A 27334-nucleotide genomic window follows, 5' to 3' on the forward strand; every position below is an offset into this window, starting at 1 on the left:
ACTGAATATTTATTTAATTTAAAAACAAATAACTTAAATTAGAAAGAAGATAAGAATTACTTTTTCTTATACGTATAAGAAAGTATTAGCTTATTCTAATTTTTGTTGATAGAGGGCTATAGAGGGGGATTATACTTTGTGTTGAAATGATAAATTAATTTATAATCTCGAAAAGCGATTTCTCCGAATTTAATTAATTCGCTATCAGCTACGTGTCGTTTCTCTTTCGAGTTTTTGATTGTCATTTGGCGGCGACGACGACGGGATGGAATGTCTTTCTTAAAGACCAATATCGGCAAAGTCTCATCTCGCCTCAGGGGAGAAGCTTGATAAATGCTCTCCCATAAGAATAAAGGAAAGAGGTAAATGCGACAGCGGTTTTAACTAATTTCCATGACGCGATTTTCTGCCAGTCGACCAGACCGTTGTGTCCCAACTAAACGCGCGAATGATATTAGGTAGGATATTCGCGGAAGGGTGAGATAGAGGAGGGGAGAAGAGCGATTGCGATCGATTGCGAAGGACTTGAAATATCGGATAGACGAATCTCGAAAACTCAAGCCCGAAAGAAGCTCTTCTTAAGACGGAGAACCTTTCGGGGCTCGTATGTGTGACCTTGGGTTGGGTGAGAATGTGGGACGAAAGGGGTCGATTCGTTGTGCAGATTAAGCGCATGCATGTGAAATTGCTTTCTCTGCTGGTATTGCTGTTCGCGAGCTTTTTAAAGGTTGAAGTGTTCGTTCGCGAAATTGGCTTCGTTAATGCATATTGATATTGACACGGCAAACTTTGTTTCGGTATAATAAAGATGCACGATATGACTTATTTACACGACATTATAGAAAAATATATACGTATCTTGCACCGAGCATGATAAGATTTATTTATGGCGTACAATTTTATGTTTTACTGTGATATAATATATTTACTGAAAGTAAATTTTTTTACGCATCAAAGGCATAAAATTTATTTATCATTATTTTTTTTAGATATTTAAAGATTTATATGCGAAGCAGCATATATAACGAAACATATATATATATGGGAATAAACACATGGAATAAATAAGATATTAATATCTTTTTATATCAGATTTATATGCGTTATAATTATTGACGTCAATGCTCTCAGGTTTCAATGAAATCTCTGACGAAGAAAAGGAATGAAATAACAGGTTTTTCGAATTACTGGATTTTATGTAACAAATATATGTAGAGTAACTTTTGTGCGAGTGAAAGGAAGGGAATTTCGTAAGAAATTTATCTTAACCTTATTGCCATAACAGTCACGTTAGAGCAAAAAGATGTGAGTTACAATGGTGAGAATGAAAATAGATGCTAGGGGAAGTCCTATACTGAATCCAAGTCACGTTTAATCTTTTGGAAATTATGCATTCTGTCGCCTAATGCGTTTGTAGAATAAGTCTGCCAAATCGTTTACTTCAATTGACTGCCTAAAAAGTTCTTGAATACTAATACTCGATTTTATGTAACGATACGCGATAATTTTCCTTTATTCTCACATCTCTTTCTTATTCATATATTTTCTCTTCCGTTTATTTTACTCTTATTTATATTTCGTGCTTTTTATAATTATATATTTTTCTTTATATTTTTAATAATTATAAATGTTACATTTTATTGAATATAGCTTTGTTATTCCTTGATCAATCATTATAAAATTGTATGATTGTAATATCATTGTCAATGTTATTCTTTCTACGATGCCGTACATATACGCATAAATTCTATGAGTTTAAAAATAAATATATAAATAACGCGTAAAGTTTGTCTTTTAATTATTTCATGTAAAAATAAATAATAATATTTTACATTCTTAATATAGTTTTATCGAAGAATAATTTATTTTTTAATAGACAATTGTTATATTAATTTCTTTGTTCTTTTCTTTCTTTTTACAAAGATTAATAGAGTAATGGCGCTGGTATTTATTTCTTTTTTTTATAGAATATTATTCTTTTGCCTTAAATTTACTTATTTTTTAATTTTTTTGGATGATATTTCATAACACTTTTAAACGCAAATTTTGTACTAATTAATTTAATTTTAATTATAAATATTTAATGGAAAATATATTTATTATTACGCCACAAAGAAGTTATTTAATGCTGTAATTTCATAATAAGTTTACATTTTGAATAAGCGAATAATATAAGCTTTCGCGCGCGGGCGAAATTTTCGTATATTCCTGTTATTATTAAATTGTCATTTGACCTTTTGTGCTTCTACAATCAAGACAAATTTAGCATAGCGATTCCTGACAGTTCTCCATAATTACGTATAACTGTATATAATTCTTCGAATATTCGAAAACTTTTATTTATATTGAAAATTAAATAAGATATTTTTAGCGCTGGATTTATCGCTGTAATTAATTTTCGGAACGCAGACATTTTGTCGCGTTTACACAGAGATGTGACGAGATATTAAGTCGGTCATATAGATACACGACCAGCCTTGACGTGTATAAAAGTGGCCTTTACACAGGTGATAAATATTGAAATCGTATCGATTTCACGCGAATCAACCACTTTCTCGCTCTTTAATGTCGAGTTGACAAGCATCAACGATACTTCAACGTTATTATCAATAATAATTTTATTTCTTGCATGCGGTGACATGAAATTATATATTTTGATTTAAGGAACTCCATTTATCTCCATTCCTGCTGATAAAGACAGAAAAGTAAAAATTTGTCTGCATTTTTTTATAATTTGTTACGTTGTAATTGATGTTAGTTTACTTTTATCATTACTTATTGAATTATATTCTTATTTTGTAAATGATGATATGAAACATAATTGGAAATGATTATATTATTATTCTCTTAATGAGAGAAAGATGATAATAACACTCATTGACGAACACTGTGAAGTTTTTCTCAGGATAATTTTTATTCATTAACCACTGATTTTATCGATCTTTACCGTTATAAAGCCAAGCTCAAGCATAAGCTATAAAAAATTACCGGAAACTGGATCATCGGCACATTCGACAAATTCCGCTCGTTACTGGCAGCCGCCGCGAGTTCGGTCGTTCTAGTCTGACAGCCTCGGAATTTCGTCGGAGCGCGCGAGACAATGGCTCACTTTTGCGGGTGTGTCGATATAGTGCGAATTTGCAAATAAATTTTGTGGGCATCGTTATCGATTTCCGTCCGGGAATTGGGACAATTGACTGGATACGACGGATAGAGCGGGCTTACATAGGCGAATGGCCGCATCTGCCGCGGTGGTTGCTGCGAACATTAAAGTTATAAAGCGTTGCATATATGCAGGGTGTCGCAAAAGCAATCATCGCGAAAGCAATTTGACAACAAATCTATAATTAGTTCTCTATATCATTGATTTTTAACATAAGTTCTCGATGTCTTTCATTTTGTTAACAAAAATATCGAAAAAAAAACAGTTTTCCACACTTTTTCAATATTTTATTATTTGTATTTTTGCGTAATATTTATGTGTTATTGATAAGTTATATGTATTATAAAAGCCAAAATAAATTATGTGTATTACTTATGGCTTTTATGATAAAATTTACTAAGCTTTAAATTCCATTTTGATCCTAAGGTCCTATATCTCTATTAGCTTTTATTAAATGTCTTCTCTTTTTTGTGTGAAGTTTTATAAATTTAATTTAATCCGATCTGCATCCAAAATGGAAAGTTATTAGCGAACACGAGTACCTAATAGCACATATCTCTATTAATGACTGACGTATCAGAGCCTCGTCGCGCTGATAAGCTTACAAAGAGGTAGCCGATATTCATCTTCTCTGTAATATAACACTAATTACTTCTGCGAGCTACTTAAGAGTATATCCATCGAAAGCTGCTAAGTTTAACTCCGTTAATAACTTCGTTACATTTTGTGGAATAGTGAACAAATCTTATAGGAGAAAATGCAACGCGGTACTTTCCTAATCCTCCAACGCTTAAAAAACGTGGATAACTAAAAGTATAGTATCTATTTGCAAATTCATATTAGCAATTTTTTCGTGTACTTTATTAATTGTTCGTTTCTTTTCTTTTTCCATGTGGATTAACTCACCCAATATTTATTTTTCTTGCCTTTTACTTATATTTACCGTTCTTCATTGCGGGAGGAAGAATTATGGAATGTCATATATATATATATATATATATATAATCTGCTTACATCTCTTGTTTACCATAAAGTGGGATTTCTGCAGGAATTATAGTAGCTTTTCAATCTTTCCAATTTAGAGGCCCACAACCTTTTTTTCTACCTTTCTACAGAATAAGAATCTTTCTGTATACAAAACTGAAGCCATATTTTTTGAGAATCTTTCCATGTGAAAAGAGCAATAATACTTTAAAAGATATCTTCCAACCTGCTTGCTTTTTCATCGTCGTTTTGGCTCATTTATTCTCTTTAAAGATCGATACGTGTATCAGAATAGAGGCATGAATGTCACCAATATCAATAACAGTTGTAGAATAATAAAGAAGACTTTTGATATGATGGAAAGCAATTTTAGTGACCATTATTGCACGTTAATATTTCGCTGTAATAAGTTTTTGCAATATTTTTTTCTCACACGAGAGCAATATTTTTCTGCGTTCTAATTGCAAGTTTTGGTTTATAGCAATCAAGTTCCAAGGTTACTAAACTTTCTGTTATAAATTTTTTCTTGTAAAAAGGTTTAAATTTTTATACCTATATACAAATATTTAACGAGTATTTTTAGCACTTATCAAAAAACAAAAATAATAACTGTCAGTTTAATATTATACTTGTCAGAAAACTGAAATAAATAAAATTAACTGATATAATAGTTATATATGAAGTTATTTTATCATTAAAAATTCACTTTTCCATTTGTCGAGGCTTTCAAGTTACTTACGTGAATTATTATCTGCATCGTATCGAAGTGTATTTCATTAAGGGAGTTCTAATGTTGCGCACAACAGCAACATCATATCGTTTGCGATGCATCATGTTCTCCTTCGCCATATAAGCATGATTACACCCGCGCGTTACGCTTTAGCCATTTATAAATGGAGATAGAAAACATTGTGGTTTATAGAAATGTTTTATTGTGGCGGAGGATAAGAGCGGGGGATGTTCAACAGAGTTGTAAAGTGTACTGCACATTTTACTATTGTCTTTACGGCATTGTCTCTACGGTATATTTACGGCTACCGCAATATACTGAGTAGTGCGTAAAAAAAAAACAGACTGCTTTTTTAGTGCCAATATTAATTTAAGAATTCTATTTTGATATTTAAAAAAATAATAAGTAAAGATTAATACATGTAAAAAAGAGATTGTAAATTAAAGGATCAATAAAAATATAAATCATTGGATAAGAATAAAAAATTATAAGAGATTATTGTGTGTACAATAATTGATGACTAATTATATTACATATATTTGTGGGAAATTGTTTTATTTTATTAAGAATTTAAAAACAATTTAAAATTTTTGAGTTAGTATTTTAAATCTTTCGATGTTATGCTATTGATTTTATTTTGTTACATTGCGCTCGTATACGCATACAATCACTTGTAAGGCTAATAATTTTTCTTGCCAAGTATATATTTATCACGCGAAAACTGTCATTTCTCAAATGTTCATTTTCGAGTGCTGCGTTGCATACATTTTACGTTGTATTCAATAAAGAAAAAATAAAATTCTATAGAAGAGAGAGAACATAGGATTTCTTGTAAGTACGAAGCGCGTGATATAAACTCTGCTCTCTCATTTTCTTCCTTCTCTTTCGCACGACATTTATTCCGCTTCATTGTTCGTTACCTTAGTAAGATTTGTTACGGAAAGATTGTTGCGTGCTTCCGGGAGAGCAATCAGTCTGATGTAATGCTGAATTGTACTCTTGTATTTCACGTGGTAAATAAAGTTGCTGTTTTATCTCCAATTTGTAAGGCAAAATTATACGCGATTCTTCGATATGATATGACTGCGAAATACCGTAAAAGCCCACGGCATACATCGGTTGTGTAACGAGTTTACACGAGATTAATATAAAAACGCAAAACAAGAGGAAAAAGAGAAAAGCTATTAATATGTTATAAGAAAAATTTTATCGTAACCGAGAAATAACTTGCAATGTATAAAAGAACGCGAGCATCAATTTCAGTTTGTGGCTACACTTTTAACAAAAATTTTGTTATTTCATAAAAGTACAATTTTATTTTATAGAAGTATAACATTATCTTAATCTGATTAATTAATTATATCTGTTTTGGTTTCTTACTTAAATGTAACTTAACGTTAATTTTACTATACCTATGTGTAAATATGTTAAATATGCTTCATTGTCGATTTCGAATATTTTTGCGTGTATATTTCTGTACATTTTTTAAATGCTTTTTATCTTTATGTTCCTTATTTTTATTTTTTTAAATATTTTTTTTAAACATTTTTCTTTACTTTATTTTTCTACATTTTTTCTGTAAATTTGTCTGTTTTTTCTTTATATTTCTTTATCTATATTTTTCTCTCTACATTTTGACGTATATTTTTTCCTTGCTGCTTATCCTTATTTTTCACTGACAAAATTTTTCATAGAAATACATATATTTTCTTGACGTTCTCCTTTTAAATCTAAATTTTAAATTAATCTATAAAATTAACGATATAAAATCTAAATTTTAAATTAATCCATAAAATTAACGAAATATGGAAATAAAGAAAATATTTTTTTACAATTACGTAGAAATTGCAAAATATTTTTCTGTGCACATGTGGAAAATTTCACGTGGGAAGACATCAGACAAGGGTCGGCTTATGGGAATGCCTTTTCTTGCTCTTATAAGGCAGCGGGAAAAATATTTTTCTTATTCTTTCGTGATTCCCACGTGCAATATATGTACGTGTATATCCCGCGACTTGGCGACAAGGGTCGGATACAAAGCAGAGGACTAAGGGGACGTCTTTTCTCGGCTGTCAGACACGTCTGTCGACGCGAAAAGACACAAGTATCGGTGGTTACTCTAGTGAAATCGCGTCTCTCGCCTCCCGTTTTCGCGCACCATTTCCTTTAACGGGCGCTGTCTGTCAGTTGCTTTATACGCAATTCGTCATCGTTGATCACAATTTTACCAGATGCAATTGTTATTCCCATGAGATGAAATTCAGCATGAGATTTGATACCGGCCAGCGTGAATGGTATAATGTGTATCCGCAAAAGAAAATATTATAACTGCATATAATAATGAAAGAAATGTAACAGTGAATATGGGTGTGTGTTGTGTGTATAATTTAATAGCGGAATATTACTATTTATATTTGCCGAGTGAAACGAATTCTCAATAAACAAAAGAAAGATTGTTATTTGTTCTGCTTGCTTTTCTACCTTGATTTTATGTATGATTAAGATACGATGAAATGAATATTCGTGAAATTTTAATAAATTTTTGCTGTTATGATGATCCTTATTTCATCAATTTTATTATCAGATATATCTATATCCCGCGTAGGTAAAATATAATTCGTCTATGTAAAATTCGCGAAGGAATTAGAGATCAGGAAATTAATCAGGTATATGAAAAATGAAATACGAGAGAAATAAATATAAATGCATATATTAAAGAAATTGTGGTGGAATTATAAAACACTTTTCTCTCTCTTTTCCGTGTCTCTCTACATGCAAGTTGAGCGGAAATAAAATCATGAGTTGCGAATAATATTGTACGAAATTATTCTCATTATCAGTAGATTCGTTTAGTTCTTTGAACATCGTTGCGGAAAGAGATGAACTTTTTTAGATTGCTATTATACATTTTCAGATTTATTATTTTTATCCGTTGTTCATTCGCTGCACTTCTACATTACTTTTGCTTTTTTTATTTACTTTTATTTTGTTTTTATTTATTTATTTATTGGCGGAAGAAAATATTTTATAACGATAGAAGCAAGTTACAAACATATCAGAATGTAATATTGATAATTTGAAGCAAATATTATTATATTAGCGAAAACAGTGATAATAATAACGACAATAATAATAATTTTTAATATTGAGGATTTAATAAAAAATGCCGAAAAAGGAAACGTGGAATATATATATATATATATCTCTTGATCGTTACAGTCTATTAGACTATCGATCAATCATGCTGTTTTCCACCCTCGGTTAACCGCAAACAATCCCGACCATCGCGACAATGTCGTCGCTCTAAATTAATTCGCCGCATAAAATGCAGAGACTCATAAAATATTGACACGGGAAATGTCACAAGATAGATTGGAGAACGAATGACAAGGATTAAAGACTGCATTGTCGTGCTTTTCGTAATATAATGTCTTTTATTTTTTTCTCTTTCTTTCTCTTTCTCTCTTTTTTTCTCTCTCCTTCTCTCTCATTCTCTCTCATTCTCTCCAATTAGTTATCATCGAATCGAATAAAATTGACTTGCAAAATTAAATGCTATAATAGGCAAAAAGGATAAATGTTTACTTTCAGTCCGTATAGTTTTTATAGAAAACTATATTTTTCTGAAAAATATTAAAGAAAACTGTCTTTTATATAGGAAAAATGAAGAATATAAATTTTGCAGAAAAATAAAAATACAGGTACGTACTTTAAAAACTTATATAAGATACGTCAGATTAATTATTAAATATATTATACATACTTTTTTTTAAAGCGATAGATAGCGCAAAAAGTTTCAGTCGAGTCAATTTTACTTCGACTCAATCCACTTATAGCCGCTGTCTTTCTCTCACACACTCTCGTTCCCATTTCTTGTTCTCGTTCTTGCAATTATTTACATTGATATCTACATATCAGTCCTTTCATCGTGCGGTCTCACATTCGCACTTGCTGCGCATGTCTGATCTGCCGCTAGACACTTTTTAAACGTCTATAACCGCCTTATAATTGCCATTTGCAGTGAGTCGCTAGAATCTCTCTTTTAAACGCTACGCTTTGTTTATTAGGCCCTGTGTACAGCGTGACTTAAGTTAAACCGTTGTTTTTTCAATGGGATGAAATTTTGTTCACGTCATTTTGGGATTGTCGGATACATCATTTGCGCGTTCGCACGAACAAGCGGTATATACCAATTGAGTATTTCGCTGGTCAAAATGTTCAAATGTCGTCGCTCTATCTTATATTCTATGGCATAATAGATACGAATCGTTGATATCGCTGATAAAAGAACATATCTGGAAATGTTTTATCTCTGGAAATGATTAATCGAGAATTCTTTCGTTAATTAACGTCAAGTTTCTTTATGTCGAAAGGAAAAACGATCCAATAAAGGTTGAACTATTACTCGATTTATTTTTTTCTATATAATATTTTTTATTATAAATGGCAGATTTAACTTAGCAAATAATAAATGTTAAATTTTTGATACCTTATTTTTTAGTACTGTTTTGATATTTTTACAAAATCATTTTGTTATTTTGATATTTCTATTTGGTATGTTTCTTTTCTTGTTTTCTTTTTTTGTACATTACGACCAGCCAAAACTTACTTGAACGGAAGCCCGATGAAATGTGTATTTAAACGCCTCGACAACAACAATTAATCACAACATATACATAGAAAAATAATACTCGTGTCGATGTGTCGAGAAAGGAACACTTTTGTCAGAAGAACCCGCCACACTTGCCTCAAGTTCGTACTTGGATGCGTATCATAATTTGCTTTTTAGTTGCCATAATAGAGAACAATTTCTTTAATTTAAACGGTCTATATATAATATAGACCGTTTAAATTAAAGAAATTGTTATCACAATTAGGGACGTCAGTACGCAAATTAAAAATATATTCTTAGTCTGACTTAAAATTAAAATTTGTTTCTTACTATTAATTAGTTGTATTATAATCCTCCTCTTCAGTCCTATTACTCGTGTCCGAGTGTGGTGACTTCTCTTCATATGTATTATAATAATGACCAATTATAGAACAACAAACATTATTTATCTTTATGATTACGTTTCCGACATGGTTTCATATTCGTGGAGGAGAAACGTCGCCGAATGAATAAGTCAATTAAAAACCGTTCCATATAATATCGACGATCCGGAATAAAAGTGCGCTCGCGGCGATATTATTGACATCCCTAATTGTCTCTCTGCAACATAATTCCTTTTTTTATCAACTCTACAATGACGACGCGCACAGTTTAGTCCGATATCTGCATGTTCAACGCTCGGAATATGTCTCGTTATTATATAGCGACTGACTGTAACGGATATAGGACTAATTGACAATTCGAGGTACATCGAAATGCTGCTCGATAATTTTACCGAATTGGCCGTAAAAGCGGTGTCCGAACGAAACCAAGCTGCGAAAAGATAAGCGAGACACCGATTCAATACTTTGACAAATTTTGTCAAAACTTGGAACATTGTAAAGTATACGTAAAAAGAAAGAGAATCGTAAAAAATAATGATATATGTGCAACATATAATCCCTCCGACAATTTAATCCTTCTTTTAGAAATTCTGTTTTTCCTTCTCGTATATAAGCTGTGAGATCTGTAAAATTCTTTCTGCATGAACGAACATTTCGTTCAAAATGAAAAAGAAGATCTGTGCGGCGCGTCTTTTGCAGCGTATTCTGTTCTGGATTCGTCGAGATTCCGTTTCAGAGGATTGCAAAAAGGACGATGTTTCCAACAAAGAGCAATTTAAAACCATTTTTTTATCTATCTCATAAAATTCGTGAATTCCTTCACAAATCCGAGCAAGTAATTTTAATCTCCGTATTTTATTTAAATTTCTATATCCTATAGTTGTAATTTCGGTGATCTTTCGCTATATCGTTGCATGCTGCCGGTCTCTGACGCGTTCTCGTCGAGTTTTCTCTTCAACTTTGGCGAACTCACATATTTACGAACGACGGGGGCGAATTCGATGGCGAATTCAAAAGGGTCTGCGATTTAAAGCTATTGCAGAGCGACTTGATTTCCGTGTACGGCGAGTTTCATTAAGGAAACGTAAAAAAGATGATTTGTCAGAAATTCCAGGATACACGGAAAAGCCGTGCCTACTGGGGAATTACGCTAATTAGTGTCTTTACTCGGACGGTCCGCGTAACTGCGCACGTTAACATAGTCTCCCTTTCTCTTTCTCTCTCCCTCTCTCTCTCTCTCTCTCTCTCTCTCTCTTTCTTTCTCTCTCTCTCTCTCTCTTTTATTCACTCTGTCACTCATTTACTCTCTCTTTTTCTCTCTTTCTCTCTCTCTGGAATGATTATCCAGAAGCAGGTAGAGACGGTCGATTAAGTGGACCGTCACATTGATGCAGAAAAGGTATTCCGTACTGCGTTAACATTTCGACATTGCATTTGTCGGTGTTTTATTGAAAATAATATCGCGCGCAGTCAAACTGTATACATATAATAAAATAATAAAGTTGAAATATATCGAACTAAAGGTGAGCCGTTATGAAAAATAACAACTTCTAAATATAAACCGTAACGTTTTTGTTCTTCATTTTTTTTGTTCTTTAGTCCGTTAACTGAAATTATTTTCAATATAATTGGTCTCTAGTTCGTTATATTTTGATTTTATAAAAATCAAGCCTTTTTCTCATTTAATAGTTTACGTGTGTTCTCTTTATTTTCACTATTAGGTATAGAATATGGGTCAAGAAAGATGCTACGGTTTTCGATTATCAGAAGTATACAGAGTTACATCAATATTTGTTGCTGTAATTATTGCAAGCGATGTTTTCCCAATGATTGGAAGATACTGAAAGAGAGTACTCGAACAAAATACGGAATACCTCTACAGATACATATATATACTAGGATGACATAAGTAATCTATCTTTTACCTAAATATATATCTTTACTTCTTTGAAGAATAAACATGCGCGAATAATATATATAAAACGAATTATATTAAAAAAATTTAGTAAAGTCCTCTCCATGTCCCTCTACTCGAATAAAAAATTCAATCTTATTATTCGAAGAAATAAAAGTATATATGAGTTGACTATTTAATTATGTCACCCTACGGTGTATTCTCGGCTCAAATTTCCTATCATGTACACGCAAGCGACACGTAAAACACACAGAACTCGATGCCAATACATGTTATATTTATTATTATACTTACAAAAACAACGAGCCGCACTCACGCTTCCGTTATTATAATATTTACAATCCGCCTCTGGTTATTGCTATTATGGTACATTTATACAGGCAAAATGGCGCACGCGATGGGTGTCTTCTTATATCCTGCGTGTTGATCCATCGCGGCGTTATTGTTTCGTGATTACGATAATGTTACATACGGCCTCGCGTAACGTTAATAAGTATCTCGTGTTATATATATGGTACAGCCTCGCGTATGCCGGGGTGCGCTAATAATTACATCTAATTAGCGCTAGCCGACCGTCTCGACGTATGTACAGAGTAAACACAGATTAACTCCTCTTTCACCCCCTCGTGCCTTGCACGTATACTATGTACGCATCCGCATTCCGTGTAAACTTCCGGCGTCGCTCTCCTTGCGCGTACGTTGACTGTTTAATGGCTTACGCAAATATCTTGCTTTCAAATAGAGAAAATTATTAGAGTACATTCAGAAAACTTCCATATATATAGAACACTTTTTCTCTTTCGTTAATTTTCTGCAAATATTCGCAAATTAATAATCGCTGTTGTAAATTTTCTAAAAATTCTTTTAATTATATATGATATTCGGTGGATTTCTTTTCGTCGTCGACGCCGAAAAAAGATTCCAGGTTTTCAGCCTCACAATCGTCACGTAGATCGAAGCATATCGATGATAATCGTTCAGTAATATAGCGTCCGATTATATTCGCTAATACCCGTTTTAATGGCTCCGCTCTTGGAAAGCATTAATTTTGATCTTGAATCTCTCGAAAGCGTTTGTCGCGTGCCTCTCGAGGCGATATGACAGCACATGGATTACACATTACCGGATGTATTTTGGGATGCGATTACGTGGAAGGCAATTACGCGCAGTCGATCGTCGCTCGAACGATGACTATGGTAGTATTTGATAGGAACTCACACTTCAAAGACCGCTAATTCGCGATTAACCCTTTAGATTTAACACAAATTTTTATTCCATCTTAATATGTGCAGTTCTAGTTTAGAAGTAACATATTTAATATTTTTATTTTTTTAATTTAATTATGGAGACACATAAAAGTCCCAGTAAGTCATAAAGTTAAAGTTAAAAATTTTAAGTCATAATCTCTCAAATAAATATTTCAAAACAACTGTCTTGAGATATTTTTATAGATTGAAAATTTCGAATCCTGTTCGTAATTCGTTGCTTAATTTATTGCTTTTTTGTTACAATTATATAAAATATTATTTAAAAGATACAATTTATATGTAACATCTTTGTTAAAACAGAAATTGTCATACATGTTGGTCAGATGGGAAGAATCTACAAGGTGCGTATTACATGATGATTGAAAATCAATGTAATGATTAACACCGTGTGCTATACGCACGAAATTGGGAATAACGTGACGCGCGAAGTAAATATATCCGAGCAATAAGGGTTAATTGCGAACAGCGTCGATTGACGTCCAGAAATCGCTGGAACAAAGCGGCTCGATTTTGTTTTGGCTGGAGATTTTGGTTGGAGAGAAAAAAAAAGGACTTTGAACTCGCCTTTTGAGGGCGGATTTTTCGGAGTTGTGTCGAACTACACGAATTGCGAGGGTGTCTTCCAGCAGTGTCCGGCGCAGCAGGGCAATGCGCTTTTTAGGGTATCCTTGAAGGCGTCACGGAAATCGCGGTTGAAGTACGCATAGATGAGCGGGTTCAGGGCGCTGTTGAAGTAACCTATCCAGAAAAGCACCGATACCACCGTATCCGGGGTATAACAGGCCTCGCCGCACAATGACGTCGTCAGATACCTGAAGAATAATAAACAAAAAACTCACTTTTTTTCTACATCCGAAGCTAATCGAGGAAGTTAGTTGTTAAATTTATTTTTTAACACCAACTATTATAAAGTTACGAAAAAAAACATATTTCCGATTTGCCTTACACATCCATATTTTAAAAAATTAAATTTAGAATTATATTTTAAGAAATCAGAATGTAATTTAATACATTTCTTAAAATACTGTATAATACGAATAATTTATCTGAAAAATATAGATGAAATGAGTAAGTTTTAGTCTTATAAGTTTTATAAAAGAAGATTAATATTAGATGATTCATATATTATCCTTATTCTCTCTCATTGATCTGTTACACAAAAAGGCATCAGTCCTTCACTTTCACCTAAGAAACATAATACTATACACGTAACACAATAACGTGAATCGTTAAAGACGATTTTCTCACAAAGAAGAAAACGTTTTGGGAATACCGTGGTAACATTAATAATCGAGACTGTAAGAGGACTGTAAATCTGTAGGGAAAAAGGTCAAGAGGCCGCATATCTTGAAAATGCGAATATAGATACATATAACATCCAGATATTTATGGGATTTGTTTCATGCTAAAACTACATCCGGGGAAAACGAGTTTTCTCTACGCGTGCCTCGTGTATTTTTCTACAAGCATCTGCGTTGAGTATTTTGCATATAGATGCGTCTACTGCATTATGCGCAGATTTCAAATCAGTATTTCAATGTGGGTGAAAATCGACGTGAAAATAAGATTCATGTTTGGAATTCAGCACGCGCGGCGCCCATAATTTTGCAACAAAATTTGAAATTTCCTGCGATTTACAGACGTTGTTACGCTCGCAAAAATACAGCATAAATTCTGAGAGTTTTGTTTAACGAGGCAGATGTCTGGAGGTATAGCTCTAAACAGAAACTGTTCTAATTATTCCGGCAACTCCCGGAGTTATCACGTCAGTTACCGCGGTCTAAATTGAGAAGAATGGTGCTTGTATTTCAATGTAGTTGTTTCCAATTTATTTCACAATTAAAAATTAATGAAATACAAACAGAAAATAATAAATAATTTTAAAATTAATTTATACCAAATGTTTTACGCACTTTTTTCTAAGAAAAAATTAATTCCACGTATAGATATATATTAGAAAGTTTATGTTACGTCATTGCCTGATTAGCTGGATATTCTAATACATAAATTGAAATCATGCCATGGTAAGAATGTAATGCGAGCATATTTTCAATCACATAATCATATCATTAATGCACGAAGCATCGATCGCGATACCGAAATAGCGCGATATTAAATGGATCGACGTGGCTTTGTGGTTACAGTTATCTCCGTTTGACGAAAATTATAAAGCCACCGACATGAATCAAACAAATTGGACTTTGAAAACGCAGTTGATCTCTTTTGTACAACTACATATATATCCGCTCCTACGGATTTATCCCGCCCCGTATTGTTTTCCAATGTATCTCTATTGTTATTTCTATCGTTGTACGCCACGCGAAACATATGTCACGTGCTGAAGGAAAAAAAAACAATATATCGGGCACTCAATAAAATAAAGACATACAAATATTAGCAGATTAACGAGATTTGATACAAAGTAATTTAAATACCTAATCATAAATGTGAAAGAGGGAATTAAAAAGGACCTACTGATCGCCATATTCGGACATTTTCTGAAAAAAGAATAACGTCAAATTATTCATGCGTTAAGAGAGGGCCGATCACGTATACAAAAGTCGATAACGCGATTCGAAAAATGGCCGAACTACGAAACTAACGCGAGCTTTTAGGTCGGTAGAGTGATGCGCTTTGTGCATTTGCATGAATAAAAACCGAGTTGCAAAATCGAGGATGTTCCGTCGTACGTCCACATATCTCTGCATTGCTTCGCTCTATTTCCATAGAGAGCTCATTTTCCGGCGGAACTTTATTCGGAATATTTATTCGTCATTCGCTGTTTAACGAAATTTTCGTGAATTCTATTGCCAGGCTAATATTACGCATTTAACGAGAACCATATATTTTAATGGGTAGTATTAAAACAATAAAATAAAATGAGATTTTATATGCAATTTTGTACAGAGGTAGAATTATTTATATAATTCTGCTAATTTTATCGTAAAATATAATTTTATAACTATCTGATGGCTAGCTATAAAATTCATTAAATCTTATCAATCTGATCTAATTTTAATGGTATTAGGTAATTCTGAGAAGCTAGTCTATAAACGACGAATTTTCCGTAGTCACTTAAATTTAAAGTACTTTTACTTATTCTATTTTAAACTAATATATCTTTTATTCTTGTTTCCAGGTGATCCTAAATTATTTTACTGCGAAGTCCGGGGACTAAACTCATCTAAGCTCAGCTCATCTAAGTGGTAAGTGACCACATCAAGTATAATCATTGCATGCCTAAAGGGGTTTGCACCTCAGGCAAACAAGCCTCAAGACACCTATTCAATCTATTCGCACAGACCGCGCGGTGTCTGTCTCTTGTATTTTGCATTATCTATTTTGAATTTTGGAGCAGGAACGCTCCGAGACAAGCTAAGGATTCTTTTTCCGTCTCTCGAGTCTCTCTGAGAGAGATCTTCATATTCCGCTACGGTCGCGACGCTTAGTCAAGCAAATAGTCAAACTGCGAGCAAGCTTGCGGAGAGAGTAGGGTAAGCCCTCGGCAAACTCCATAGAGATGCACTTTCCGAGCTTGCATTAATAAAACATGGGGCAGACGAGACTGTCTCTTCCTCCGCTAACTTTGAACATTCGGCATCAGCAAAGCTGTCTCTCTCTCCCTTTCCCCCCCTCTCTCTCTCTTTCTCTCTCTCTCTGTCTTCTTTCTTCTCTCGCTATCTCTCTTTTTCTCTTTGTCTCTTTTTCTTGACGTTAATTCGAAAAATTCTACAGCAACATTTTTACGAAGCAAAGTCGCCAAGTGAATCTCCACTAAAACTATTTTGTTCGATGAGATTTTGCGCTTCGCTGCGTTCTTTCTTTTAAAGGAATTCGAGGGATCATTAGAGATCTGTTTATTTAGTATAATTGGAAAATTTAAAATATTAAATAAATTCTTCATAAAAACCTTATTACTTTTTAATATATGTATTTGAAAAGATTAAGATAGACACTTCAGATTTACTATTAACTTGATATTAAGGAGACCAATACTTAAAAAATTTTAATTTAGGAATATTTAAATTGAATTAATTCCATTTTTTTCTTTAGATTAATGAGATTTAAAATAAACAACTAAATCTCAAAAACTTGTTCTTCTTTTTTTTTATTTGATTCGAATATTGATTTTTTCTTCTTTTTTTATCGAGAAACGTCTCTTAATTTAATAGAATAAAATTTTAATGAAATTATTTAAAAATCTTCCGATTAAGCTTATCTCGATAAAGATTCCGTAAAAATTTCCATAAATGTTATTGAATTTTTTTCAAAATTGATACTTACCAGAGGAAGAACGGTAACCAACAGAGAAGAAACGCCCCCATAATTATACCGAGTGTTCTCGCAGCTTTATGTTCGGCTCGCCAACTTTTTGTTTGCTGTCGTATCGAAGTGCCTGAAACACAAAAATAGCCAAATTATGTCGTAATGCTAACTTTTTGAGAAGTTTATTATTTTAGTTATAGTTCAGTCAAATAAGGATCTTTCAATAGGTTTAAATTTATCTTATATGAAAATAGATTTAAGAAAAAAACCTATGTTGGATGAAATATCACAGTCTCTTATGGAATAATTATTATATCTGTAATTATGCATTAAATTTTCCCGCTCTGGTAGATATAACGTAGATTTATCGGTGAAGTGTGATGCATGAGTATTAACGTATTATACGTTTCCATCGCACGCGTTGAATTGGTAAATTTTAATTCAAATTCGATGAGAACAACGTTGTTTATATGATTACCACTGCAAAATATAAATTAGATTCGCGAACATGCCGTTCTAACGATAATATTAATATATTAATGGTTCTTCTAACATGATATGCAATGTTATAAGTATTTTTCTATAGAAATCCATTGTCGTGAGATTCAGTTACACACATACTTTCAACCTTTAATTAGTCATGTGTGTTCGTAACGACCTCATTTGTTCTGCAATTTGGCGAAGTCAAATTGATTATTGATTACTCGAAATTAAACGGAAGCTCATATTAGATTATTAATTTCTATAATTAATTTCTCTTTTTTGTAATTCATTTTTTCTTTTTTTTTTTAATTTAGTGATTTTAATTTCAAAATTTTTTAAAATTATGAAGTTGAAAGAAAAAAACGAGCAATTCAATCATTGTATTTTATGATTAAAATTATTACATTTTATGATTTTATTTAATTTTCGAAGCATACACACAATTTGATTTTTTTTGTATTTTATTTTTTATGGCTTGATTTGAATTTTTAAGTCCCGCTTATTTAGAATATTAATTAATGAATGTTGGCGATTACAATTATAACGAAAATATAAACGAATCAATTTAAATATTAATATAAAGAATTGTAATTATTTATTAAACAATATTAACACTTTCACTGCCAAGCGGAATAAAAAAAATTACGCCCTCAGACCAATAAGGCTGCTTTTTTACCAAGTGCTGTATTTTATTGCCGATTCTTACAGTATTTATGCTTTCTGTTTTTTTTTGTCTTTTTTTTACAGCTCATTGACCTGATTACTCGGTGTATCATTTACGATACACCTGGTCTACGTGGTTAGATTTTAGGTGTATCATAAATGATACACGTGGCAGTGAGTGTTAAAAATATATCGATATAAATAATTTATTAATCATAATATTAGTAGAAATATAGTGAATTATTTTTTAATTTTTTAAAAATAAATTCTGTATTTGAAATCATAAAGTGATTTTATTACGTCAAATCAGCGAAAAATTTCATGTAAATTTTTCATTAGAGTGAAAATATTTGATTTAAATTAGGTGCGCCGCGTCGCGCGTCGCGCAGAGTTTGAGAAAAGAATAAAATAACTTTAAAATTATCGAATAATTTATTTACATTGTTTTATATAATCCTTGATTTATTTACAAATTTATTTTAATAAATTTAAAAATATAATGCAGTTAAAAGTATTGATTTGCAATAAAAATTCAGGTAGTAAAGCATTAATCGATAAGTTCAACGAGATTTAATGAAGAATACCTATACTAGCTCTCTTTCTCTCTTTCTTTCTCTCTCTCTCTCTCTCTCTCTTTCCCTCTTTCTCTCTCTTTCTCTTCCTGTACCTCTCATATTATCATATTTTTTTCTCGAGATTCTCCCGAGAGCTTTCCTGCAAAAGCCATTAAAAGCCGGCCTACCCAATTTCTGATATAATTACCTTGCACAACGTACCATCGAGCGTTATTATCGTAGCGCACAACTGCGATAATCGCACTACGAGCGAACATCATCATACACGAAAATTTTTCCACAAGCAATTAACACGCACTAGCCATTTAATCTCGTCTGTCAGTGTGTTATGCAAGAAAGTTTCTCTCGACGTGAAAAAGCTCTCCATGCATGAGTAGGTAAGAATTTTTTATGCGTATCTATAGAAAATGGTACATACGTATATTCCGTCCAACAAGAGATCATGGTTGATCAAACATAAATAACGACAGGGCACAGAGCCGCAACAAGGTGTTCGCGTTAAAGATGTATGTCAAATATAGCTATAGTATAATTTTGTTTTCTTGATTAAACAGTGTAGAGCTAATCTCATAAATTACTCATAAACAACATGGTATCATTGGGACAGAAAAAGTATAAAAATCGCAATTTTGTCCCATTTTTGTACTTGATATTGTTTAAAGTTTAAATAAATCATTAAAAAATTGAAAAAATATATATAACCAGAAAATCTTAAAAATCATAGAAGTGTACCATAAAAATTTCATTCATTTTTACCGTACATGAGCAGAGATACATATTATGATATTTACATGAGAAGTATATCTATATATGTATATATATACAAATTTCTGTAACTTTTAAAGCAAATATCTCGGAAACTAACACGGAACAAATTTAACACAGGTTTTTGGGATATATAAGTGCACAATCTCTGTAAATTTCAACTTTATCCTGTTATTTTGACATAAGCGACATACATCTTTAAATTATTTTTATTTTTAATAGTGTTGGACAATATCTATTAAAAATAAAAATAATTTAACGCGAACACCTTGTTACGGCTCTGTGTCCTATCGTTATTCATGTTTGATCAACCATGATCTCTCGTTGGACAGAGCGTATAGATACATTTGTCATTTGAAAATTTAGTAAGTCGTATTTGTTAGAGAATTTAATTGAAACATTCGACATAAACATACAACTACTTTTGCAAAATAATTATAAATGCGTAATAGCCTGGTATATTTTATATATTTATATATATATTTCTTAACATTTTTCACAAGTTTGTTTAATCCCATATGCTGCTAAGCGTATAATTGAAACAAAATCATGACAAGTATTTCTAAGAAAAAAATTATTAACTCGAGCCTTTGATAGCTCGATAGTAAAAGCTTATAATAAAAGTTTCGTCAGTTTGCAAGTTAGAAATCCTGAATCTCTAAGCACTCTTCCGGATGTGCAGCGGGACCTCGAAAACCGCAGACAGAGCGAATTCACTTGGGGTTATATCCGAGAAGTGGGGAGACGGAGTGGTTGTTGTTTAGATAATACGGGAAGGAAGGGTGTCTGTCCGGACAGAAGGCTGAAGGGTTTGCGTGCTCGGACGTACTGAGGCAGATTTAGGTTGGTTGGTCGATGCTCAGCGCTTTCGTGCAATCAATGCGCGCTCGTCTATCAAGATATAAGAAGTAAGAAGCGCCGCTGTACATACAGGGTGGTTTCAGCGAGAAAATGCAAGTGCTTTGCCGGTGAATTTTAGAGTCAATCTTCGGTGGCAAGTGTTATATCAATTTATTAAAGATTAAATGTAAAATGACATAAGCGAGAAAAAATGTTTTTTGGATTTGGTCGACGTTTTTGGATCGTGAACTCTTTTATATGTAGAATATTAGCGCGCGTATATGTTATGATAATTTGACATAGGTATACGTTAGAAAATAATTTTAAAATGATCACTAAAAAAGAGAATTATATGTATATGTATACAATACACATATAATATCTATTAAAATACACATATAACATTTATTTCAGAATTAATTTATTTTCTTAATAGAAAACATTTGAATTTATATAATATATATACTCTTAAAAAATGTGTATCTATTTTAGCCTTATTGTATATATAACTTTAGAAAATTACTTATCTTGTTTTGTGTTTTATTAATCACTCTATATACGGCATTTCGTAAAAACAGATATTATACATATACCTTCTCTAATTACTAAATATTTAAATTTTAAGTAAAAAAAAATTTACAAGTTTCATTCTTCGCAAGATGTCTGAAAATTATGACATATGTATCACACACGTATTTGATGTTTTCTTTGTTACTAATCACCATATGTATGTGCATCACGCGCGCACGGCACAGTCGGAGATGCAAGACAATCGCGACCCTATTTCGCATCGCATCTTGCAAGCTAAAGCTGCGTCTTAATATGTCGCTCGTTACTTGGTGTCTCCGGGGAAATATCTTTAACGCTTTTGTGGCCTAATTTTCTTTTCCATCTTTTTAAAGCGGATCGGTAAGTAGATATATCAGCGAAGAACAATGATATATGCTATCGCAATCTCTTCATCCAATGAGAATTTTACAGAAAAAAAATGAAACGGTGTATGTGAATTTGTTTATATGTATATATTCTGTATTTTTAGTGAATAACATATCTGATAATAATTATACCACTTGTGTGAAATTTACAGAAGTCTTATTATTTATTTTTTATTCGTATATTTATAATTTATATATTACATATATATATTATTATGTATATGTGCTCTTAATCAATTATGATATTTCCTTATATTCGTTAGTGAAAGCAAATCATAATTATATAATTAAAATTGTATAAAAATTTTTGGCGCATTACAATTGAAAATTTTTGATAATACTTTCTTTAATCAATAAATTATAATATTTCTGTAATTTTTGAGAAACTACAAGGTATTAATTTTTAACATTATCTAATATATATGCTATATAATTGTTTTTAATTACTTCTCTCCGTCTTCTCTCCTCTCTGTGCACTACGCTGTGTGTATTACGTATGCTGTAATAAATGCAGTCTTGTTACAAACGAAACGATAACGAACGGATAATAATGACTCAATTAAAGCATAATCAATAACGGGTTGAAAAATGGACCCGCTCGAATTACGTTCTTTGACACAATATCCCGTTAAACGTCGCATTTTTCCACGCGCGAACTCCAAGCCGAGTTATAATCACATATATAATGATGGACTTATATCTTATATAATTATGATGATAGAATTACATCACCGTGAGAATTGTCCGACAAAATCCCACCGGCAACAAGGAGATGTTTTTACTGAACTTTATGAAGATTCTCTACTCTCTCGTCGCTCCATTTTCGTCCACAATACGCCGATTCTCGTCAGCTTTAGGAATTACATTGGTTTTATTTTTCACTAACTGACAGACGGACAGGCAGATGGACTGGCTATTAAATGTACAAAAGGTCAGTTCCAAACTAACCCTTCCAGACTTCTGGAATTTATTTTTTCCCAATAAAGAAGTTGAAGAATTGTATAATAATAATTATACGTAGAATTCCTCTAGTTATAATTTTATAAGTTATGTATAATACTTATATATATTATTGTAGTAAACATGCTTGTAATATAGGTATTAGGCGATTTGGTCACCTTGTATTTGAGATGGATGGTGGTTGGATGGCTACTTGGTATTATTGTCGCGTTTCTTATTGTACAGATTAATGAAACGGTACCGCAAATTTGACACGTCATCCGTGTCGTGTCAGGTTTACCCCTCGAGATAGCGACCACGAGGCTTTCGCCCGAATGTCAGATGCGATAAGACTTGATTGTAACGGATGAAATACACTCAATAGAAAATATTAACGTTAGTAAAAAAAAAGTATGGATAAAATAATAACAATAATAATAATAATAATAATATAAATTTTAACATCAACAATCTTTTTCTTCTAAAATTAATAGGCAAAATAAAATGGATAAATAATTTTCATAACATATTAGTTTATATTTATAATTTTTTTATGAATTATAATGTCCCAGTAAATTTTTAGCGAATAACGTACTTTTTAGTATCAAAGTCATTAATTGCAAAATTATTTTAAAAACGTTCATTTAAGTTTAAAAAATATTTAAGAAAAGATCGTACATATTAAAGTTACTAAGGTGACAGAAAGAAACCTAAATTTTCGAAGTTAATTCCTTATGCATACCAGATATAATACTTCTCGATTATCGCTAATAATTCTATTTCCTTCTTCTATGATATGTACTTCTGTCGTCCATACTAACTGAAACGAATGGTTTCTTCTATTTTCTATTATTGGGAACGTGATTCGCGAGGAGATGAGATTAATACAGATGTTGCATATCGAGATCTCTATGGAATGTTTCGCGACGGAGCTGTGCGCATTATTCTCTCTCACAACAGCCAGACATTATTGTCCTCTGTGGAAAAGACTGTTCTGCTAGAGAGAAAAATAAAATAACTATATAAGATGAGAGAAATATAAGATAAGTTTTATTTTATTTTATTTTATTATTATTATATTTTGAAAAATATAAGTTTTTACAGTAACAGTAAAATTATATATATTATTATATTATTGTATACATTTTTGCGCGTGCTACAGTAATATCTAGTTCAACCACTTATAGTATCTGTAATGGCAAGACGTGACAGTCTCCTCTTCAGGAGAGGAATGAAGTTTAACGCGTGCTCAATCGAACTCGCATCGAGATTTGACCCCGTGATATCGTTCAGGGGGTTAATAGGCGTGCAACGTGCAACGTTAGCTGAAATGCATGCACCATCCTCGGAAATCGGCCTACGCTTTCGTTCCATCTAACCGCTTTAATGATGCATCCCTGACGCGGTTGCACGTATATATAGACGTAGACCGCGTCACACATATACCATTATTAGTTAATAATATTCAACCTTTTTAATAATTTAAGATAATCAATTATTCCATTAATATTAGTGATTCTTATTCGTTATGTTAAAAAAAAATATTGCCATAAACGCATTTACAACCTTATCGGTGGAAAATGGTACATGCTTATCAGGGCCGCTTGACATATACTAAAGTTTTACAGAGTACAGAATTGTGTTTGGGCTTTTGTTTTAATGTGTAACGACAACGTGATTTACTCGGGATTATTTATGCATTTAACTGTATATCAAAATATACAGTTAAATTTGTGAACAAGATATATCTATTCCTGGAAATACATACCACTTTTTGTGTAGGACAGTGGTAAAATTGTGTTCTACACTTTATTCCCGATAGGAAAAAATTATAACTAGGTTGTTATTAATGAAAAAAGTGTTACCGTGGAATCGACAACTTCCAAGCGTAGGACTGGGAAAACGTACCACCAAATTTGTAGGACTATGTGGCCAATTCATTATACAAATATTTACTAAGCTGCATACAAAAAATTAGCTGGTTATTAATAATTTTTATGATCTCGTTATTTGGACATATTTGGAGCGGAGGACGCTTTAGTCAAACCATCCATTTTGTAGGACAATTGTTTTTCCGAGTTTATTATTCAATTATCTTAACATTTCAATAAAAAACTTACTGTTAGTTAGACAATTTCGACACCCCACCAAATTGACATGTTTTACACCTGTGCACTTCATTAGCTACCTCTATCGAGAATTTTCACAGGGAAGACTTGGGCGTCTTGTCGAACCGAACCTACTCACGAAGATTTAGCCTGTTATTAATCACTGAAAAAAACAGGCGGTGGCTGCTGGACTATACGCACGCAGGAATGATATGTACTTAGCTAAATGTCGACGTCTCTGAAAGGCCTTTCGCAAAATTAGGTCGCGAGGTGTACGAGAAGGCGGTGCGCGGGCCTACGGCGCGAATCAGGTCATCGTTCTATATATATATCGATATTCGATTCGATTCGATTGGACGATTTTGAAGAGCCTTCGCGAAAATATAAGTGATGTTATTGAATAATAAAACTAATCCGATGTCGCGATTGGGAATTAAATGCTGGTTGATTTAAGAATGCAAAGAATATGTTAAAAATGTTACATGCGCGTGCTAATCAGATATTTGCACGTACACATATACATATAAACAATATGTTACAAAATAATCTTGTGAAATCCGTGTCACGAAAAACAAACAAAAATAAATAACAAATAATCAGAACCATAAATCAACATCATCAATCCAACTCCTAAATGTGATATAACAGAAAAAGCAAAAAAGAGCCATAAATCACTTATGATACGTAGCATGCTTCTTGGCAGTTTCTGAATTATTCCTAATGTTTTTGAAAGAAGAATCTTATAGAAAGAAAAAGATTCTTTTAATAAAATTGATAATATTAATCAAATACTAAAAATAAAATAAGACTTTAACGCTAAATAATTCTTCACGAAAATAATAAACCTTTTAATGGAAAAAATTAAAAATAAATCTCTTGATAGAATTTTGTAATAACTTAATGAGTTTGATGGATAATGGTGAAAATTTTTATGGATTATTTTGATAAGTTAAAAACAAATATATACAAAGTATGTAAAGTAGATTTTTAATTTTGATAAGATTGATATAAATTGGCCGTCACCGATAAAAAGCAATTTTCGCCAATGTTGTTCTAGACTCCTCCCATAAAATTGAAGTTCACGTAGACACAATCACGTTAAGCTGTCGATACTTCACGGTCGATTCGCCTGCCAATAAGCTTTTCATTTAGCCGCCATGCTTTTATCATCGATAGACACACATTATGGCGTACCTTCGCGCAAGTCGTAAAATAGAAAATGGAAAAGATCGGAACCCCTCTCGTGAACGTCCGGAATGATGAATCGTACAAAACGGCAGCTGATCCAGCACTGTTCATTTTGCGGAACGAGATACCATAATCCGGCAAAGCCACCCGGGTGCATTACCCCATACGACAATTCTTCGGGATAAAAAAGCGTCTAATCTCCCGAGGTAAGTTCGGCTCGCCTCTTTTTATTTTATTTTATTTTTTCAGAAATTGATAAGAAATACACGAGAGATATTCAGGTATTAATTGGAAATTTAAACATTTAAGTATTGGAAGTATTTCTGTTAATTAGTAAAATTAATATCTGTTATTAAATATCACTTATTTACGGAAGTATGTCCTGACGTAGGATATGATATCACTAAAATTTGTTGTTGATTAATTATCTTTGTAATTACCTCGATTTTATCATTAAGTAAAAATATGAGCCTGTAGAGATTGATGTAATGTGTGTTTCGGAAAAATAGATGTGTTAGTAGATCGCTTCTGTCACTGATATTGATCGATTTTCTTTTATCGTCCTTTATGCTATAACTATCAAGACCGTTGATATATTAGGTACCCAACAAAAAATTGGTGGACCCTTCGTCAATGAGGTACGCGCGTATAATATCGGGGGTTGGATACGATTACCTCCTACGCACTATCTAACTTAGAGAGCACCATTTTTCTGATCTTGTTGGAAGTTGATTAAGATTTATTTGACTTATTCCATGAAAATGGTCAAAAAAACCATTACGAATATTCGCTTTTTACTAGAAATTCGAGATTTGGTATCAACTTTGTTTCAACGAGAATGTCGAAGCAAATTTGTATAATTTTATAGAATAATATAGCATGATTTTTTAAGTTTTTTATTATTGTATATAAAATATAAACTGTTAAAAGTTTTTTTGTTAAATAATTCTAATAATTTTAATATCATATATTTAATTCTTTCATTTATATATTAATACTTTATTGTTTTGGAGCAATCAATAAACGGAAAATTTTTGATAAACTGAGGTCCGGGGCCGGAGCAAAAAACGGAATTAATTTTTTCTAAATAAAAATGTCGATTATAGATTAGGGTAAGAATGGACTTTATTTGAGTCAGTTAAAGAAAGAAATCGGATCAAAAATTTTCAAGATAGAGAGAAAATTTTCAATTTTCAGGGAAATTGAAAGACTCTTTTAATAACTCTCTTCCTTACCCTAATTAAAATAAGAAACCTGGAGACATTTCTATATGCTTGATGATTTAGTATCGGATGGATGGAACGGACTGATTATTTATTTCTACTTATTTCCAATCTTTAATTTGCGAAGTCGTTCGCGAAAGGTTCGATCCTATGAATGAATCGGAATGAAACTAGACTAGCGAGTAACGCGGCATTGCGAGAAGGGCAGACTCGATCTCTCGACCCAGCAGCAGGCTGAGGTAGGTCAGTGAACGCGACTGCAGCAGCCAGCCAGTCAGCCAGCTCCAACGGGAA

General features: G+C 32.3%; 1 protein-coding gene and 1 long non-coding RNA gene across 16 annotated transcripts in view; one reads left to right on the forward strand and one right to left on the reverse strand.

Annotated features, from left to right (window-relative positions):
• The window catches only part of LOC143896896 (uncharacterized), a 214793-nt gene that overhangs the window by 47450 nt on the left and 140009 nt on the right, over positions 1-27334 (forward strand). For all 3 annotated transcript variants that reach the window (XR_013256789.1, XR_013256788.1, XR_013256787.1), the window contains exon 2: positions 16195-16261. This is a non-coding gene — a long non-coding RNA (uncharacterized LOC143896896). The remainder of the gene's footprint in view (positions 1-16194; positions 16262-27334) is intronic.
• LOC143896888 (octopamine receptor beta-1R) overlaps positions 8289-27334 on the reverse strand; it is a 77501-nt gene continuing 58455 nt past the window's right edge. For 12 of the 13 annotated variants that reach the window (XM_077405036.1, XM_077405026.1, XM_077405025.1 and 9 more), the window contains 2 exons: positions 17340-17451; positions 8289-13867 (listed from right to left, as the gene is read on the reverse strand). In XM_077405036.1, coding sequence (XP_077261162.1) covers positions 13654-13867; positions 17340-17451 — 326 coding nt within the window. In that variant the 3' untranslated portion in view covers positions 8289-13653. The remainder of the gene's footprint in view (positions 13868-17339; positions 17452-27334) is intronic. The other variant, XM_077405037.1, reaches the window with a different exon arrangement.

This window comes from Temnothorax americanus, unplaced genomic scaffold (genome assembly GCF_048541705.1).
Source record: "Temnothorax americanus isolate GAGA-0224 unplaced genomic scaffold, ASM4854170v1 Scaffold2, whole genome shotgun sequence".
Classification (NCBI taxonomy): domain Eukaryota; kingdom Metazoa; phylum Arthropoda; class Insecta; order Hymenoptera; family Formicidae; genus Temnothorax; species Temnothorax americanus.